The sequence below is a fragment of the Glycine max genome, chromosome 18 (genome assembly GCF_000004515.6).
Source record: "Glycine max cultivar Williams 82 chromosome 18, Glycine_max_v4.0, whole genome shotgun sequence".
Lineage (NCBI taxonomy): Eukaryota > Viridiplantae > Streptophyta > Magnoliopsida > Fabales > Fabaceae > Glycine > Glycine max.
The window spans coordinates 7,578,540-7,596,576 of NC_038254.2; the positions used below are offsets into that span (position 1 = coordinate 7,578,540).

General features: G+C 35.0%; 2 protein-coding genes and 1 pseudogene across 4 annotated transcripts; all 3 read left to right on the forward strand.

Annotated features, from left to right (window-relative positions):
* Positions 1–281: 281 nt before the first annotated feature.
* On the forward strand, positions 282–7,091 carry LOC100306240 (uncharacterized). 3 transcript variants are annotated; one of them, XM_041012107.1, is made up of 8 exons: positions 319–409; positions 468–559; positions 1,285–1,579; positions 3,642–3,736; positions 3,838–3,960; positions 4,349–5,155; positions 5,966–6,182; positions 6,266–7,091. In XM_041012107.1, the coding sequence occupies exons 1-8, from the start codon at positions 334–336 to the stop codon at positions 6,820–6,822; spliced, it is 2,262 nt and encodes a 753-aa protein (XP_040868041.1). In that variant the 5' UTR covers positions 319–333; the 3' UTR covers positions 6,823–7,091. The 3 variants fall into 3 exon arrangements, with proteins under 3 accessions (XP_003551479.1, XP_040868041.1, XP_006602147.1); XM_006602084.4 differs by having other exon boundaries at positions 335–409; positions 482–559; XM_003551431.4 differs by lacking the exon at positions 468–559 and having other exon boundaries at positions 282–409.
* Positions 7,092–8,417: 1,326 nt separating this feature from the next.
* On the forward strand, positions 8,418–9,695 carry LOC100776149 (cytochrome b561 and DOMON domain-containing protein At5g47530). Its single transcript, XM_006603087.1, has 2 exons — positions 8,418–9,038; positions 9,156–9,695. The coding sequence occupies exons 1-2, from the start codon at positions 8,418–8,420 to the stop codon at positions 9,693–9,695; spliced, it is 1,161 nt and encodes a 386-aa protein (XP_006603150.1).
* A 656-nt stretch (positions 9,696–10,351) lies between these two features.
* LOC100777220 (ABC transporter C family member 3-like) lies at positions 10,352–17,829 on the forward strand (annotated as a pseudogene).
* The last annotated feature ends 208 nt before the right edge of the window (positions 17,830–18,037 follow it).

Below are 18,037 nucleotides of genomic sequence, written 5' to 3' on the forward strand. Positions count from 1 at the left end.
TCATGTTCCAATTATTTTTGTCCATCTATATCACATACTCTTTCATTAATGATAATGAACTGAATTTATCACATTTTGTTTACTTTTAAAAATTTAAATTTAAATTTTTATCTTTTAAAAATAAAATTATTAACACTTTACACATTGAATATTCAAAAGTAAAAATTTATTGTAAGTTTTACCTAGACTCCAGCAAAACCTTTAGTGTGAAAAAAAAAAAAACTACAACCAAACCATTAGACCAAACCAGGTCCCCACTTTCTCTCTCTCTCTCTTTTTTGTTTTTATTTTATTTTTCATTTTTCTATAACACAACTCCTGCGGCTGCATTGGATGCACAATTCCTCAGCTCTGCAACTCTCTTTCTCTCTCTTTCCATTTCCATTTCCATGTTCATGGCAATTTCAAGGTACCTTTCTTCTTCTTCTTCTTCATCTCTGACCTCTCTCTCTTCTCTCACACTTCAGTTCTTCCTCCTCAGTGTTCCCACCGCCCCAGCCTTTGCTCCAGCCCCTCTTTTTTGAGTCATCCAGAATCAACACCAGCGTTTTTACTCAGAGTATGCTATAAAGTCTCAATCTTTCTGTTGGAAACTTCCTTTTCTTCTATCAATTGGGATACCCATTTGGCCTTTTGGCAGATTGTTGCCTCAGGAGTAGCCATAGGCCCAGTTTTTCTCTGCCTGTAGGATTTTTAAGGCTCTGGATCAGTTTTCCTGTAGGGTTTCTCTCTGATCTGTTTGGAGACACAGATATTAGTTTGAGGTTTTTGTGGCTGCGGTCAACTTTGGAGCTTTTACAGTTTCAGGAGATGATCATGTCTCTCTGGAGGCTTGTGAGATTGAGAAAAAAAGGGTCAAGTTAGCCATCCTTAGATGGTGTTTTTTTTTTTCTGATTTCAAAGCCCTTAATTTTTTAGGGAATTTTGTCTGTTTTTGTTTGATATAATTTTGAAGGGCATGGATGTTTAATTAGGGTTTCTGACGTTTTCCCCACATGAAAAAGTACTTGGCTTTTGATGATTCTGGTTAGTTTTATGCAGCAGACATCTTTGTGTTAACCTGAGTAGGGTTCTTCTTAGGAGTGAGGAAACTGAGGTTGTTCAAAAGGTTGTTTGTGTGTTAGGATGATGATATGCTAAAAGATTCTTGCTTTATGACTATGGATTTGTCTGATTGTCCTTTTGGACTAGTGAGTCCAAAGGGTCTGCACCCTTTGCCATTGCTTTGAAATCAAGTGCATATCTGCTGGTGTTCTGTTAACTCCTGTTGGTATTCTCTTTAAGATGGCTGTGAACAATCGCTGTTTCGTGGAATGGAAAGAGCAGTTTGTTTCTCAGGAGCGCGGTAATCGCGTGGTTCACTATTACCTGAAGGATTCTGCAGGGGAACCCGTCCTTGCAGTTGTGGGCACTGAGAGAAGTGTTAGGCACATGTGCTATGTTGTTGCTGAGGAGTTCCTTGAAATTTGTGGGAAGGAGGGTTCCATTCCAACTGGTTTCAAATGGAGATCTAGAAGGGAGGTGGTAGATTGGCTGACATCAACACTATCGAAGCAAAATCTGCAGGGAGATAGAAGTGGTAAGTTGATACTTCTTCATTCTAACTTGTTGCAGTAATTTATAATGTCTATAATTATTGTATGTTGAACATAATGTGCAAAATAACATAGGAAGCTACGGCTTTGTGAGCTACAAAGTGATGTAGAGTAATGAACAATGATATGTGTGTTTGTGTAAGGGAATCATATGGATGAAGTTCAATCAATACTTTGTGCCATTATCTGTTACACGAGTGCATGATACATATGTATATGCAAATGGTTCTTTTCAAAAAAACTTGTTTTCCTTAATATCTGCGTTGCTGTCCCATCATGATTCACAATGAGTCTTTATGATATATGCATTTAGGATTGGAGACTAATATACACGGACAATTTTCTTTAATGTTGTCTTATTCTTTCTTATTTTTGTTCTATAGGAGTATAATTTTTCTACCTCTGTTCTAGTATTTTCTGTTCTTTCTAATAAAATTCCTTCTTTTATCCTTCCAATAGAAAAACAGATGTTTTCGAATAAAAAAAATAATAGTGGATTCGTTAAAATTTGATTATCATAGGTAATCATAGAGGTTTGGTGAAGATTTGGTGCTTTCAGATTCAGCACCTAGGTCCTGTTGGGGCTGAAAACAAGGATTTGTCAGGATGCCAAGCATCTAGGTGCTAACTGGTGAGAGCCTTTTCAAAACACACAATACCACCATACTTCAACAGCAAAAAGTACTAAATCACCATTTTTCAATTTTCACTTACAAGCAAGCTAAGAATCAAACTTTTCCATGAATGTGTTTGAGAACCTAAAAACACTATTCATCATCCCTATCGTTGACAGTAACAAACTGATTGACGAGGCATCCTTTCTATTGTGGACATGGCTATGGAATTTGGAGAAGGATTTTTCAATACCTTTTAATCAGTGGTCTAGTAATATTAGAGAAGGGTTTTGGTATTAGGAAAGTCAAGTCATATAAATTAGTAGCAGCTTTATGGTAGTTTGGCAGGGTAGCCTGTTTGGTTCCATTCTAGACTCTATTTAGTCTGATTAGGAACCATTTGAATGGCCATCCAATTATATATGTATTTCAGTACCTCTGGTACTTTGTTCCATTTATATAAATATTTATCTTTGCTGAACAAAAAAAAAAAAAAAAATCATCCCTATCATTGACAAATTCATTTTCCTAACTAGTATCTTTCAAGAACAGCCAAGCTAGACCAGTATAAACTCATTTTGATGACGAATACCTCCCAAACACATCAATCATGCAATCCCTATATGTGATTCTTCAACTAGAAAGAGAAATAGATGAAAAAGCAAAAAGGATGGGTTTTAGATGCTTCATTTACTTTAAAATCCAAATATTTGAAGCTTTCTCTTTCTTTCATCTGCCTCCCGCCCTCCCTTTCATCTCTTTTCTTCAGCTGAAAACACACTTTCTGAGACACACTAGCTAGCCATTAATGTAGGGATAAGGATTAGGATTATATTAATTAATAATTATAGTAGAATAAATAAAACATGCACCGACAGTGTAAAGATATTTTACACTCATTTAATCACAAATCTCCTTGTATGTTAAGTTTGTATTCTTTTATAATAATTACCTTAAAATTCATATAAATGATAATTTTTTATTGGTTGACTGTGTAAAAACTTTTATACTGATAGTGCATGCCTATTAAACTCTATTATAGTATGCTAGTTATTTTTGTAACTTGTGACTTTATTCTTCATACTTTTAACTACAATTTTCTATTAATATGTATAATTAATATAGGTTAAATAAACTTTAAGTTCTGCCCCTGATTCCATGCAAAGCAGTGCTAACAATGGAATTAAGGGTAAAGAAAGTGTAAGTTTATAATACAGGAAAGTTGAGGGACTAACCTGCAATTAGCATTTTATCTCTAATGCAGTAAATTCTGGGAAAATAACTTTAAGCTCCTCTGATCACCCTTTATCCATTTCTGCCTTCCAAATAATTTTGGAAATATTTAGCTTAGAAAATTGGGGGTGTTACAGGAAGTAAGTCCATCTATGCTCTTCTTAACCTTTTTATCTCCTTTTTTTTTTTTAAATCACAGTATCATCTGGTCATAACTTGGTACCAGCTCATGAGACCACAAATGACACTGTCAACGAAATTACTGGTCTGTCTGTTCAAATAACAGATGACAAGGTATATCCCTTTTTGTCCCTGCCCTTCCTTCCACTTTCTCTATTTTCCTTTATATTGTTTCTAGTGAATGTTTTTAACATCCACATGCTCCTCTTTCTCAGGACTTTCCTATGAGTAACTCCAAATTATCCAATTCAGACATTGTTTGGTCAGGAGTTGCATGGAGATGTGGCAAACAACTTAAGCATTATCCAGCTTTTTTCAGGAATGGCATCAAAATAGCGGTAAGAACTAAGAAGCACTTGAACTAAATTTCTCTATGATCTTACTTCAAATTTACTTGTTGACTCCTCCTCAGGTTAGGGAATCAACTTTTAATTAACTTGCTAACTTCCTATCATTAATAACTAACTTCTAATTAATCGCTTCCAGTATTGACAAGTAAATTCCTTAATGATGTCTATATTTAGGTGTGCAATTCCTTAATGATGAAATGCTTATTTAGTTGTACATTACATTTTTTGTATTTGCTTGGTGTCATGCATTGTGGTACGCGTGAATATTCCCTCCTTTCCCCAAAATTCTATTAGTTAAAAAAGTCTCTTTTGTTTTTCATGACTATAATATATAGATGATTTTATATCTAACATTTACATTCTTTCTGATATCCAGATTCAATCCTTTGTTTTTGTTATGGGCAAGGGAGAGAACCATTATATTGCTTATGTAGAGGATATGTATGAAGACAGGAGGGGACAGAAAAAGGTCAAAGTGAGGTGGTTTCACCATAATCAGGAAGTCAAGGGTGTAGTTCCTGTAAGAAATCTTCACCCTCGGGAAGTTTTTATCACACCTTATTCTCAAGTCATTAGTGCAGAGTGCGTAGATGGTTCTGCCACAGTCTTAACTCGTGAACACTATGAAAAATGCATGCCTTTTTTTTCCCCCACTTCAAGGGACAGAATACATTTGTGCTTTAGGCAGTTTAGAAGCAACAAAGTCAAGCCCTTTGACTTCAGTAAACTGCGTGGTTACTATACTCAACCAATTCTTTCTTGCTTGCACCATGATTCAATCCAGAACCCTGAGAGCCTTGTGGGAGAAGATGAAGAGTTGAGTGCAGGTGAGGATGTGAAGGTAGGAGCCAAGAGGAGGAGAGGTGATAAGGGGTCTCCTCAGTCTTGGATAAGTCGCCAGGGAGTTAGGAAGTTAATTAAGAGTAAGCAAATGATGGTATACAAAACCTTCCAGGTTGCAAATTATGCAAGATCAGAAAGGAGATTGCTTTCTCGGAAGCAGGTTGAGTGTCAACCTTGGTCTAACCACACATACAAGGTTGATGACAAGATAGAGTTACTTTGTCAAGATAGTGGCATCAGAGGCTGCTGGTTCAGGTGTACAGTTGTTCAGGTAGCCCGGAAGCAGTTGAAAGTCCAATATGATGATGTCCAGGATGAAGATGGAAGTGGAAATCTTGAGGTATAGTCAAGCTTGAGATATTTTAAATTCAATTTTCTGGTTAGTACTTAGTACTATTGTAAAATATGTGGATAAATAAAGGGTGTTCCTATATAAGGTTTTATCATTCAGAAAAAAGAAAATTTAAGGTTATTTAGTTTTAGGCTTCTAGCAACTAGTAAAATGAATAGCGTTCTTTAATCCTTGCAGTTGAAGTTTAAGCCAAATCTTACCAAGTGATGAAATAATGGGTTTCTGTATAGAATTAGAAATCATTCTAGTTTAAGTTTAATGTGAATTAGTTGGTTATACTGAATTAATCAAGGATCCAGTATTCTACTGGAATAAACTATTCCCTGTTTCTAATAATCTGCTAAGTTATAAGGATCTACTGTGTAAAATCTTTTTCATTCTAAATTGAATCCCATGGGAATAACTAATTGTGCTTGAGATATTCTTTAACACTTTGTTTGATCTCTTTGCTAAGCTATGTAAGAATGACAGGAGATTATTTAGGCAGGTTTTATACATGGATGAGTTTTTTTTAGTGGAGTACAAGAAATTCATTTATATATATATATATATATATATATATATATATATATTTACAAATGTAGAGGGTAATGGGATTGCTAATAATGGATTGGAATGGCAAAGTCAAATATGATACAATTTGAGACTTCTGATGAGTTATGTGGAAAAATAAAGTTATAGCACCAAATAGAATGCAGAATATTCCAAATAAAAGATTTGTTGATTCACTTATTTTATACTTTTACACCATTCACTTCTCAGTTCATAACTTTTATCTGAATATTTTCCATATTTTAGGAATGGATCCCTGCTTTCAAGTTAGCCAGGCCTGATAAACTTGGGATGAGGCATTCTGGCCGCCCCACCATCAGGCCAGCTCCAACTTATGAGGAACAGGAACTAGCTGTTGAGGTTGGAAATGCAGTTGATGCATGGTGGAGTGATGGCTGGTGGGAGGGGGTTGTAACTAGAAATGACAACTGTGGTGATGATAGTGCTCAAGTCTACTTTCCCGGTATGCTAATTTAATTTTCTTTTTCAAGCCCTTTCTGTAAATCATTTCTTCATTTTTAATGGAACTGTTTTTGGTGGTGTCAGGTGAATGCTTGCTGATGAAAGTGTGCAAGAAGGATTTAAGAATATCTAGAGATTGGTTAGGGGACAGTTGGATTAACATTATGGCAAAACCTGAAATAACTAAAACTATTATATTCACAGCTAATAATAGTTTTAACACAGAGCTTTATGTGTCCCCATCTATCGCTAAAGATGCGGACTCTGTTGGTTTTGCTAATTCATGTCATGGTGATCCTGTTAGTAAGAAGTCAAATGAACCGGTTATCAAAGAAGTGAATCTTGTGTCTTGTGATGGCTCTACTAAAGAAGAGAATTTTGTGTCTTGTGATGACTCTGCTGAAGATAGGGACTGTGTTCAGGATAATAAACCCTCTTCAGAAAAATGTACTCAAGCTGAAAATATTGATTCAGATGTCAATTGTGATCATGAAGACAATTGTGTTGATAATGATAATGATAAGAATAGCGATGATGGTGGTAACAAGAATGATGATGATAATGGAAATAAAGATATGGAGGTATTTGAAACTTCTGTACTGGATGGAGAAACTGTAGAGCTCATGGAAGTGGCTGTATAAACAAATTTTTTAGAACTCATGCATAAAGTTATGGTAGTTCTGATTGTAGAGCTTTGCCATCATCTCTTATTGTGTTGTAATCTGTGTCCAATGTTAGCCTGAGAATGTAAATATTTACACGGTTATGTGGGAATCTGATTGATTGTTAACTTCTTAGTTGTCTTCATAGGTGTACAGTGTTGAGTGTAATGTGCTAGTGTGTGTTGTCTTCCTTTCCATTGATTGTAATAGAGAGTAGTTTCTTTTATGAGACAAATATTGTTGAGCAATTTTGGTTTCATTTATTTGAGCCAATACTGTATTTTAAGATCTGTGTGCCGAATTTTTTTCCTTGTTTTTGTACCATCAGGCTAGCCAAATGGTACTATGCTAATAATTTTAAGTTTCTTTTCCAAGTGTTGTTTCATGAATGGATAGGTAAGCAACTGTAACATAAGTTAATGAAGAGTATAGTTTAATGATTCTGATTGGTGAATCGATTAAGCAATTTGGACCCTAATTTAGTCTCTTTTGGGTGGGTGTGGGGAGATTCATTTTGCAGGATAGTAGTGATTAATCTTATTTTTATTTGAATATAGAACTAATACATTCAAGGAGGAAAAACAGATGCATCATCCTTTACAAAAAGTTAAATCTGTTGTGGAATATCCTCTTTCCATATTCTATCTAAACAAGTAAAGGAAACAGATGCATAAATAAAAAGGTAGACCTGACATGTGATGAATAAAAGATCTGGTTATTAAGGCCACATTCTAACCTTATAATTAAGTTTTAAAATTTTCGTAACATTAATTGTTGCTGTGCGTGAATTACAAACTAAAATAAGTTTGATTTTCAAATATGGAAATAGTACCTATAGGAATCAATGATACTAGTTCTAAATACTTATCCCTTCCAAAAATTTAAAAAACAACAACCGTAAACAGAACTTAAACATGCAAAGCGAGGGTAAGAAATCAGAATCGCAAGAAACACACGAATTTCAAATATGCGGAACCTAGGATTTAGGCTTTACTTCTATTCAATTAAGAGATTCTTAATTTTATCTATAATTACAAATTATCAATAATTAGAGATAAAGTAAATAACATTGGCACTATCTGATGTTTATGAGATTGCACAATTTCTTACTTTTTTTAGCATTTCAAGCAACCTCCCTTGTAGGGAAAGATGATAAAATATTTTTCAAACAATTTAGATAGTGGTTAGTGTAATGTGTACAAAATGTTCATTTAATTTAATGTTTTTGAAATAATTAAGAAGATTAGCGAAAAGATAGTAATTATAGAGAAGATTTATTGCAATCTTACAAAACTTCAATTGAGTGTCAATGCAATTAATTTACATTAAAGATATTTACATATCTAATACATAAGACAGTTTTATCTCAACTTATGCCTGTTAAAATTTTGATAAGTTATTTGAAATTTGAAATGTATGAGATAAAATCCTATATTTCGGGATTGCCTAATCAAATTTATTTCAACAGTTAGAGTAAGATAAGAGATCAAATTCACCCTATAAAAGCATACAAGACCGTTCACTCAAGACATATGTTTTCAACACCATTAACATTATTGCTTCTCTACCTGGTTATGGCTTCCATAAGAAAATCAGTCCTCTTGTTCCTCACATTCCTCACAGTGATCATTATCCCTGCCACTCCACAACCATGCAACTCATACAAGTTCCCCAACAACTTTAACTACGCTGCATGCGAGGACTTGCCGGTACTTGAATCCTCACTGCACTGGAAGTACCACCCATCTTCAGGTGCAGTAGATGTTGCATTCAACAAGGCCAACGTAAAAGGTTCTAGTTGGGTTGCATGGGCCATCAACCCTACCTCAAAGGGCATGCTTGGTTCACAAGCATTCGTGGCTGTTTATAAACAAGATGGTAGTATCAAAGCCTATACATCACCAATAACAAGTTATGCAACAATGTTACAAGAGGGTAATCTTACTTTTCCGGTTTATGGTGTTTCTGCATCCTACACAAACGGGCACGTGATCATCTTCGCGAGTTTTCAACTTCCCGGGAATACGACTTTGGTGAATCACGCTTGGCAAGAAGGCTTGGTTTCCGATGATGGCACTCTCAGACCACACTCTTTCTCACGCGCTAATCTTCAGTCTTTTGGAACCTTGGATTTCTTATCTGGCAAGGTTTCTGAAACTGGTGGGAATTCGGACTCAAGAATCACGTTGAGAAACGTAAGAAAAATGAACTTTATAATGTCTCGTTATATTTTTAGGATTTATTATTATTAATTCTGAAAGTTTTATTTCAGAATGCATATATGACTAATCGACACCGTGTGATTTTCTCAGGTTCATGGAGTTTTGAATACCATAAGCTGGGGAGTACTAATGCCAATTGGGGTAATATTGGCTCGCTACTTGAAGGCATTTGATGGTTTAGGACCCACTTGGTTTCAGCTGCATCGAGCATGTCAATCACTAGCATTCTTGATGGGCATTGCTGGTTTTGGTACTGGTTTGTATATTGGAAATCATTATGGGATTCATAACGCTCCTCACAGATGCGTTGGAATCACTCTATTGTGTCTCGCAATTACACAAGTCTGTCTTGCTGTGTTTTTGAGGCCTAAGAAGGATCACAAGTACAGAATGTTTTGGAACATTTTTCATTATATAGTTGGTTATTCAATTATTGCCTTGGCCGTATGGAACGTCTTCAAGGGTTTTGACATTCTCAACGCTCAGAATATCTGGAAAAAAACCTATGTGGGCTCAATCATATCCTTGGCTATAATTGCTGTGGTATTGGAGGTGATAACTTGGATCTGGGTGTGCAAAAAGAAGAGGGTCAAGGAGCCTGAGAATCATGTTGAAATTGTTATTGGTTAGTTATTGGGTATTATAGAGTTTGTCTTTGTTTCCTTAGCAAAAGCTTCATTGTACTGTAAAACCCAATGAATGTAGTTTATAAATTTTTCTTTTTTTATAGTATTGTTTTACGTGTTAGACTGATTAATTAAAGTTAAAGTTTAATTCAATATATATATATATATATATATATATATATATATATATATATATATATTGCATTTATCACTTTTTTACGAAAAAGTAAACTTCAGACTAATTTTATATTCGTCCACTTTCTCTCTCTTTTATCTGTTATTATAAAAAATATGTGAATTTATGTGTAAATATAACATTGTTGAAGTATTTCCTTATAATACTTAAATTTGAAATGATTTTGTTTTTTTTATAAAACACAATTTATACTATTTTTTACATTAATTATTTTTAGACTAAAAATATCCCTTATTAAAAGAATTGAGAGAATATATTGATAAACAATTATAAAAGAAAAAGAAATATTAATAACAATAATAATTTTAAAAAAATTATAAATTAAAGATAAATTTATTATTATCAATTAAATTAACTATTTTTTTAATATATAAAATAACTGAATCTTATTGGAACGGATGGAGTATATGTAAGAATTTTTCCAGTTTATGAACTGACACTGTTTCCAATTAGATATTTGTGAACAATTAGATTCGTAATTCATTTTCCTTAAAATCGTGTCTGATCCCAACTCCCAGCAGACCAACAAGGGTTATTCACGTTAGATCGGTGAAAAAGGCTTTTGGACTTTTGGTTCACGGCGTGGTCCTACTCCTAAGTCCAAAGTAATTATTGCAGGAACTTTGTGGCTCTCCCTTTTAAGAAAACAATATTGTAAACTTAAGAGTTTATTAGAATTGAAAAAATATGTTGTTTATGTTTTTAATTTCACATATAATGATAAAAGCATTATTCTGTTTTACTTAATTTTATTTTTATTATATTATTTTAGCATTATACTTCATTGTTATATAAATTTGATATACAACTATCATTACTCTAATCATGTGATTCACTCCAGCTTTCTGCCCCAGGAGGACTTCATAAGCCACTGAAAGAAAAACCTGTCTTAGCACTTACAGCAACAATTTTACTATCTTCCAAAGTTCCCAACCATCAAATATGGAATTCACCAATTTTCTAACTTCATGTCTACTTTAACATACTCACTCCCAAAGTCAACAAGTCAACTATTACTCTTCACCCTGAAAAACAGAAGCTTCTTGCTTGGTTTTGTTTCTTTTGAAGGTATCATATCATGTTCTTACTCTTCTCTCACTACTACTCTTCCATGATGCACCATGGAACTGATTTTCTCCTCCGACCCATTTTCACACGAGGGGTATCTGCTTGACTCCACCTAGTCTTGTTACTTGTGCTTGTTGTGTATTGGGTATGGAAGAAAGTGCAAGTGGACCATAGTGAAAAGAGTGAGAGAAATCGATTCCATACTGGTTTCTTGTATTACAAACACAGTCTGGTTTGTACTTAGTTATTTCTGTGTTCTACCTTGTGTTGTGCTTACTAAGCTACTTATACATTTATAAACATGATGATGGTTCAGAGGAGCTTGCCACTGTTTCTGATTTGGCTCTCAAAACAGCTGTTTAGGGTGCTGTTTGTGCTTTTTTAAATTCTAGAAACTCCGAGGCACAGGATCCGAGTTTCCCACGTTTGTTGAGAATTTGGTGGTGGGTCTATGCCTTTGTTTCTTGTTCTTGCCTTGTTATAGACTTCGTAGCCTATGGAAAGCATGTTTTCTTGCCAGTTATGTATGTTATTTCTGATATAGGTTCCTCTATAACTGGTTTATTTCTATGTTATGTGGGATGTTGTCTTAACAATATGCGTAAGCTTGCGCCTCTCGAAGAGGCCCTTTTGAATGGGCACTCTAGTGTATGCAACAATTCTGATTCCCGTGAGACTAGAGTAAATAAAAATTTAACCCGTTATTCAAATGCTGGATTTTTCAGCATTCTCACTTTCTCATGGATCAGTCCATTGATAACTCTGGGCAATGAGAAGACTTTAGACCATGAGGACCTCCCACTTCTTGCTACTGATGACAGTGCCTATGGGGTTTTTCCAACTTTTAGAAATAAACTTGAGTCAGAGTGTGGTAGTCTTAGGAATGTCACCACTCTTAAGCTGGCGAAGGTGTTATTCTTGTCCACATGGCAAGGAATCCTTTTATCAGGTTTATTTGCATTCCTATACACATGTGCTTCTTATGTTGGACCCTTTCTTATTGACATTTTTGTTCAATACCTCAATGGGGACCACAAGTTTAAAAATGAAGGCTATGTTTTGGCTATGGCATTTGTTGCTGCAAAGCTTGTGGAGTGTCTTTCACAGAGGCACTGGATGTTTAGGTTCCAGCAGGTTGGGGTTAGGATGCAATCAAAGTTGGTTGCAATGATCTATGCTAAAGGTTTGACTCTTTCATGTCAGTCAAAAGAGGTTCACAGCACTGGGGAAATCATCAACTTAATGTCTGTTGATGCAGAAAGGATTGGTGAATTTTGTTGGTACATGCATGATCCATGGATGTGTGTTTTGCAAGTTGCTTTGGCCTTGTTAATTCTGTATAGAAGTGTAGGGGTTGGTTCGATAGCTGCTCTTGCTGCCACTGTAATTGTGATGTTGCTAAACCTTCCTGTGGCATCATTGCAAGAAAAATTCCAAGGCAAGATAATGGGGTTCAAAGATAAAAGAATGAAGGCAACGTCTGAGATTCTGAACAGTATGAGAATTCTAAAACTGCAAGCATGGGAGATGAAGTTCCTATCAAAGATTATTCAGCTTAGGAAGACTGAGGAGACATGGCTAAAGAAATTTCTAGTTGGTACAGCAATTGTTAGATTTCTCTTCTATAACGCCCCAACCTTCATTGCTGTGGTTACATTTGGTGCATGTGCTCTTATCGGAATCCCACTTGAATCAGGAAAGATCTTATCAGCACTTGCAACATTCAGAATTCTTCAAATGCCCATATACAGTCTTCCTGACACCATTTCAATGATTGCACAAACTAAGGTTTCCCTTGAAAGGATTGTATCATTTCTTCGTCTAGATGAGTGGAAGACTGATGTAGTAGAGAAGCTTCCACGGGATAGTTCTGATAAGGCAATTGAATTAGTAGATGGAAATTTCTCTTGGGATTTATCTTCCCCTAATCCAACATTGAAAAACGTAAATCTCACAGTTTTTCATGGTATGAGGGTTGCTGTATGTGGTAATGTTGGATCAGGCAAGTCCAGTTTACTTTCTTGTATAGTAGGGGAAGTACCAAAGATATCTGGGACCCTGAAGATATGTGGTACAAAGGCTTATGTTTCTCAATCACCATGGATACAGAGTGGCAAGATAGAAGACAACATATTATTTGGTAAAGAGATGGATAGGGAAAAGTATGATAAGGTGCTAGAAGCATGTTCCTTGACAAAAGACCTTGAGTTTCTACCATTTGGTGATCAGACCACTATCGGAGAGAACGGAATCAATTTGAGTGGTGGACAGAAGCAAAGAGTGCAAATAGCCCGTGCTCTATACCAAGATTCTGATGTATATCTGTTTGATGATCCCTTCAGTGCATTGGATGCTCATACAGGATCCCATCTCTTTAAGGTACTATCTTACCTAAACTCTACTGTTTTCCTACAGAATATTGTTTACAGCTATAGCTTCACAGAAATGGATTCTACTTTCTTTTGTAATAGGCGATATACTTCAAACAGAATTACACTAGTTTTGTTATGTATATGGATGTACAGGATGCTATCTAATTTTCCATTTACACTACATTGTTTCAGGAGTGCTTGCTTGGCCTTTTAAAATCAAAAACTGTGATTTATATAACTCATCAAGTAGAGTTCTTATCCGATGCTGATCTAATATTGGTGAGTGAATCATAGACTTCTCACTAAAGAATTCAAAAATCAGCATTTAGTCAATTTACTATTTTCTCAGTATTTTTCTCTTGCTTACCATTTATTTAGGTCATGAGAGAAGGAAGAATAACTCAATCAGGAAAATACAATGACATTCTCAGGTCAGGCACTGATTTTATGGAACTTGTAGGTGCACACAAAGCAGCTTTGTCTTCAATCAAGTCCTTGGAGAGAAGGCCAACATTTAAAACATCAACTACCACCAAGGAGGACACAAGTTCAGTAAGTTATTTTGAACTTGACAAAAATGTGGTATATGATCAAAATGATATGTCAGATGACATAGTTGAACCCAAAGGACAACTAGTTCAAGAAGAAGAACGGGAAAAGGGTAGAGTAGGGTTTAATGTCTACTGGAAATACATCACAACAGCTTATGGAGGAGCTCTTGTACCCTTCATATTACTTTCAACGATACTTACTGTGGCTTTTCAGATTGCTAGCAATTATTGGATGATTTTGGCTACTCCTATGTCTGCAACTGCAGAACCTGATATTGGAAGCTTTAAACTTATGGTTTTCTATGTTGCTTTGGCAATTGGAAGTTCCATTTTCACCTTTGCCAGAGCATTTCTTGCTGTGATAGCTGGATACAAGACAGCCACTGTGATCTTCAATAAAATGCATTTGTGCATTTTTCGAGCACCAATATCATATTTTGATGCCACCTCGAGTGGGCGAATCCTTAATAGAGTATGTCATACTATGTTGACAATTTTCATGGTTTAATTTTAAAAGACACCTTATTTACCTGATATACAGGTTATTGCATTGTTTTGAAAGTTTGATTCCTCTATTTTTTTTACAAATGACCTTATTGCGGGCTTCCACAGACCAAAGTGCACTAGATATGAACATTTCAAATCTAGTATGGGCAATTGTCTTCAATCTGGTTCAAATCTTGGGAAATATTGTTGTGATGTCTCAAGCTGCATGGCAGGTGTTTATAGTATTGTTTCCAGTCATGGCAGCATGCATATGGTACCAGGTAGCTTTTTGGATAATGTCACCAAATGAATCTAATTTTGACTTTCATTCCTCCTATTTTATTTTCCAAGGCACGTGTTTAACGTGTATTTAAATTTTATTACATAAGTTTTGAGAGGAATAAAATTGTAGGAACTGAATTAGGGGCAGTTATGACAGTTAGTTCTATACTAGAAACTGTAGGATGACAATTATGTGTAGAAAATAGTTACAGGTAGTTATGTATTAAGGATATATTATCTAATAGTAGGTGTGTAATTAGGAAGTGTGAAATTATTTTCTGTTTGTGGACAAAGAATACTCTCTGTAGAAGACTATTGTCTCTGTAACAGCAAGTGTATTGTTGTATTTGTGTAATAGGAGACTTTTGCCTCTGGGACAACAAGTGTATTGCTGCATTGTCTGCTATTTAAGTGTTTGATATTATATTTTATTACTTTATCAACTGGTGTTCTATCAGCAAAATGAAACTCACTGATATTATTATGCCAATAATATCACTATATATGCTAACAGAGTGCTTCAATAAATGCAGCGATACTATTCTGCATCAGCAAGGGAGTTGGCACGATTAGTAGGTACATGCCAAGCTCCAGTAATACAACATTTTTCTGAAACAATCTCTGGATCAACAACCATAAGAAGCTTTGAGAAAGAATCAAGATTTAATGACATAAATATGAAATTGATAGACAGATATTCCCAGCCCAAATTATACAGTGCTACTGCAATTGAATGGCTGAATTTCAGATTGGATATTTTATCCACTCTCACATTTGCCTCCTGTTTGGTTTTCTTGATATCTTTTCCAAATTCAATGACTGATCCTGGTGAGTACTTCAAACTACATACATTCACTAGTCATACTTGACTCCTTATGAAACTAAGCACAAAACTTGATTCCTTTTTACTTCAAATGTGCTTTTTTTTAAGGTATCGCGGGATTGGCTGTGACATATGGACTTAATCTAAACACCCTACAATTTAATATAATATGGTCCCTTTGCAATTTGGAGAACAAAATTATATCTGTTGAAAGAATATTCCAATACACATCCCTTCCAAGTGAAGCTCCTCTTGTGATACATGATAACCAGCCAAATTATTCTTGACCATCATTTGGAGAGGTTCATATCCGGGATTTACAGGTATATTTCAAATGTTATCCGTTTGTTCCATTCTGAGCTGAAGGCTACAATTACATCTTCTTGGTAACAAGTCTATCCTTGTTTTTATATGGTATATACCCCTAATGAAGAATCAAGTGACGCAGGTTCGATATGCTCCTCACTTGCCTCTTGTTTTACGAGGTCTTACTTGCACTTTTACTGCTGGAGCAAAAACTGGTATTGTGGGAAGAACAGGAAGTGGAAAATCAACCCTAGTGCAAACACTTTTCCGACTTATTGAACCTGTTGCTGGACAAATATTGATAGATAGAATTAACATTTCTTTGATTGAAATTCATGATTTGCGGTCCAGACTAAGCATCATTCCTCAAGATCCAACAATGTTTGAAGGGACTGTAAGAACCAACCTGGACCCACTGGAAGAGTACACAGATGAACAAATTTGGGAGGTAATTTGGTTTTGTTTGACACTATGAAAAATTTATTCCTATAGTGCAAGTTATACATATTAATTTCTTTTAATAAACATTTCAGGCTCTAGATATGTGCCAACTTGGAGATGAAGTAAGAAAAAAAGAAGGGAAGCTTGACTCCATAGGTTTGACTTCTCAAACCTTTGAACATAGGCATATCATGTCTTAAATGTCACAATCATATGTCTAAATGTAGTAATAGTGTACTATTACTTATCAGTTTGAGTTTTTGCAGTTACTGAGAATGGAGAAAACTGGAGTATGGGTCAAAGGCAATTGTTCTGCCTTGGCCGTGTTCTACTTAAGAAAAGCAAGATCTTGGTGCTTGATGAAGCTACTGCATCAGTTGATACGGCCACAGATAATACTATTCAGCAAACAGTTAAGCAAAAATTTTCAGAATGCACAGTTATTACCATTGCTCATAGGATAACTTCAATCCTTGACAGTGACATGGTTCTGTTTTTAAATCAAGGTAAACATCACTTTATCTCTTTCTTGCTTGTTTTAGTCTTATTTTAAAGAAGGGTAAAATCTGTTTTTAGTCCCTCAATTATTCAAAGTTTTTGTTTTTAATCCCTCAACTATTTAAGGTCTTGTTTCTAGTCTCTACCTTTAAGTTTTTCCGTTAAATGATGAGGTGACAATAGATTTGAGGCAAATTTTTCTTTTCTGAAAATTTTTTACCGCCAGAATTGCTTTGTGGTAACTTTTTAAATATGTTGAACCATTTTCTGACTGTTAAAAAATTACCAGAAAATTGCGGATAATTTTTTAACCTCCTGAAACAACACCACTCAGCATCTTTTGATGGTTTTTAACTGCCAGAAAATGCTTCAACACTTAAAATGTTTTCACAAAGCAATGTTAGAGGTTAAAACCGCCAGGAAAAAAAAATTATAAGTGTACCAGTAGAGACAATAAAAAAGAAAGAGAGAAAGTAAAAAGAGATATAAGATTAACACAAAAAAAAAGGTGGTCGTACTGCATAAAAAAGCGACTGTGGAGGCTGGACAGTTTCTATATTTATTATTGATAATCACTTTTAATTTGTTGTTAACTTCCTGATAAAGCTTTTAAAGAAAAAGTGATTATTTCTCCAAGTCCCAGGATAATCAAATTCATACATGCAAATGCAACATCACTCATTTTCTTTCTTTATTAGTCACCCTTTTTTTCTTATTTTCTCATGATAAATGTGAATATGATTTCTCTTCATATTGATCTTGCAGGTTTGATTGAGGAATACGATTCACCAAAGAAACTGCTTAAGAACAAGTCTTCATCTCTAGCTCAACTAGTTGCAGAATACACAAGGCGGTCAAACTCTGGTTTTGGAAATTAAATTGAAACTTAATTGAGATTAGCCTCTAACCAGATATTTTCTCAGTGATAATATGCCTAGTCACCATTACACTTCATGTAGTGACAGTAGTGTCCTGCCTTACCCGACTTTGACAGAACTTTTTTGATTTACAGCATTCCCAATCTCCTTTTAATCATGTCTCTTTTCCTGGGTGCTTTTGAACTCATTTGCCAACCTGCAAATCCAAATTTCTAAATTCCTGGAATAAACATTTTAGATACTTGTGTTCCCATCCTTTTTAATTTTATCATAGGTTGCTCGGAAGGCTAAAACATAACATTCAAGGAGAAACTATACAAAACTACCTTATAAAAGTAAAAACATTCAAAGAAAAAAAAGCATGATCCTTACCAGGCTTGCCACCATTAAGTTAGCACATTACTTTCACTTGGCTCAACTCTGTATATCTAATACGATCAAAAGT

Excerpts from the sequence above, each read along its gene's own strand:
- LOC100306240 (XM_041012107.1), top strand. The coding sequence starts at position 334 with ATGCACAATTCCTCAGCTCTGCAACTCTCTTTCTCTCTCTTTCCATTT. Across the intron at positions 1,580-3,641 it reads TCTGCAGGGAGATAGAAGTG|TATCATCTGGTCATAACTTG; the intron begins GTAAGTTGATAC and ends TTTAAATCACAG. Across the intron at positions 3,961-4,348 it reads GGAATGGCATCAAAATAGCG|ATTCAATCCTTTGTTTTTGT; the intron begins GTAAGAACTAAG and ends TCTGATATCCAG.
- LOC100776149 (XM_006603087.1), top strand. The coding sequence starts at position 8,418 with ATGGCTTCCATAAGAAAATCAGTCCTCTTGTTCCTCACATTCCTCACA. Across the intron at positions 9,039-9,155 it reads CAAGAATCACGTTGAGAAAC|GTTCATGGAGTTTTGAATAC; the intron begins GTAAGAAAAATG and ends TGATTTTCTCAG.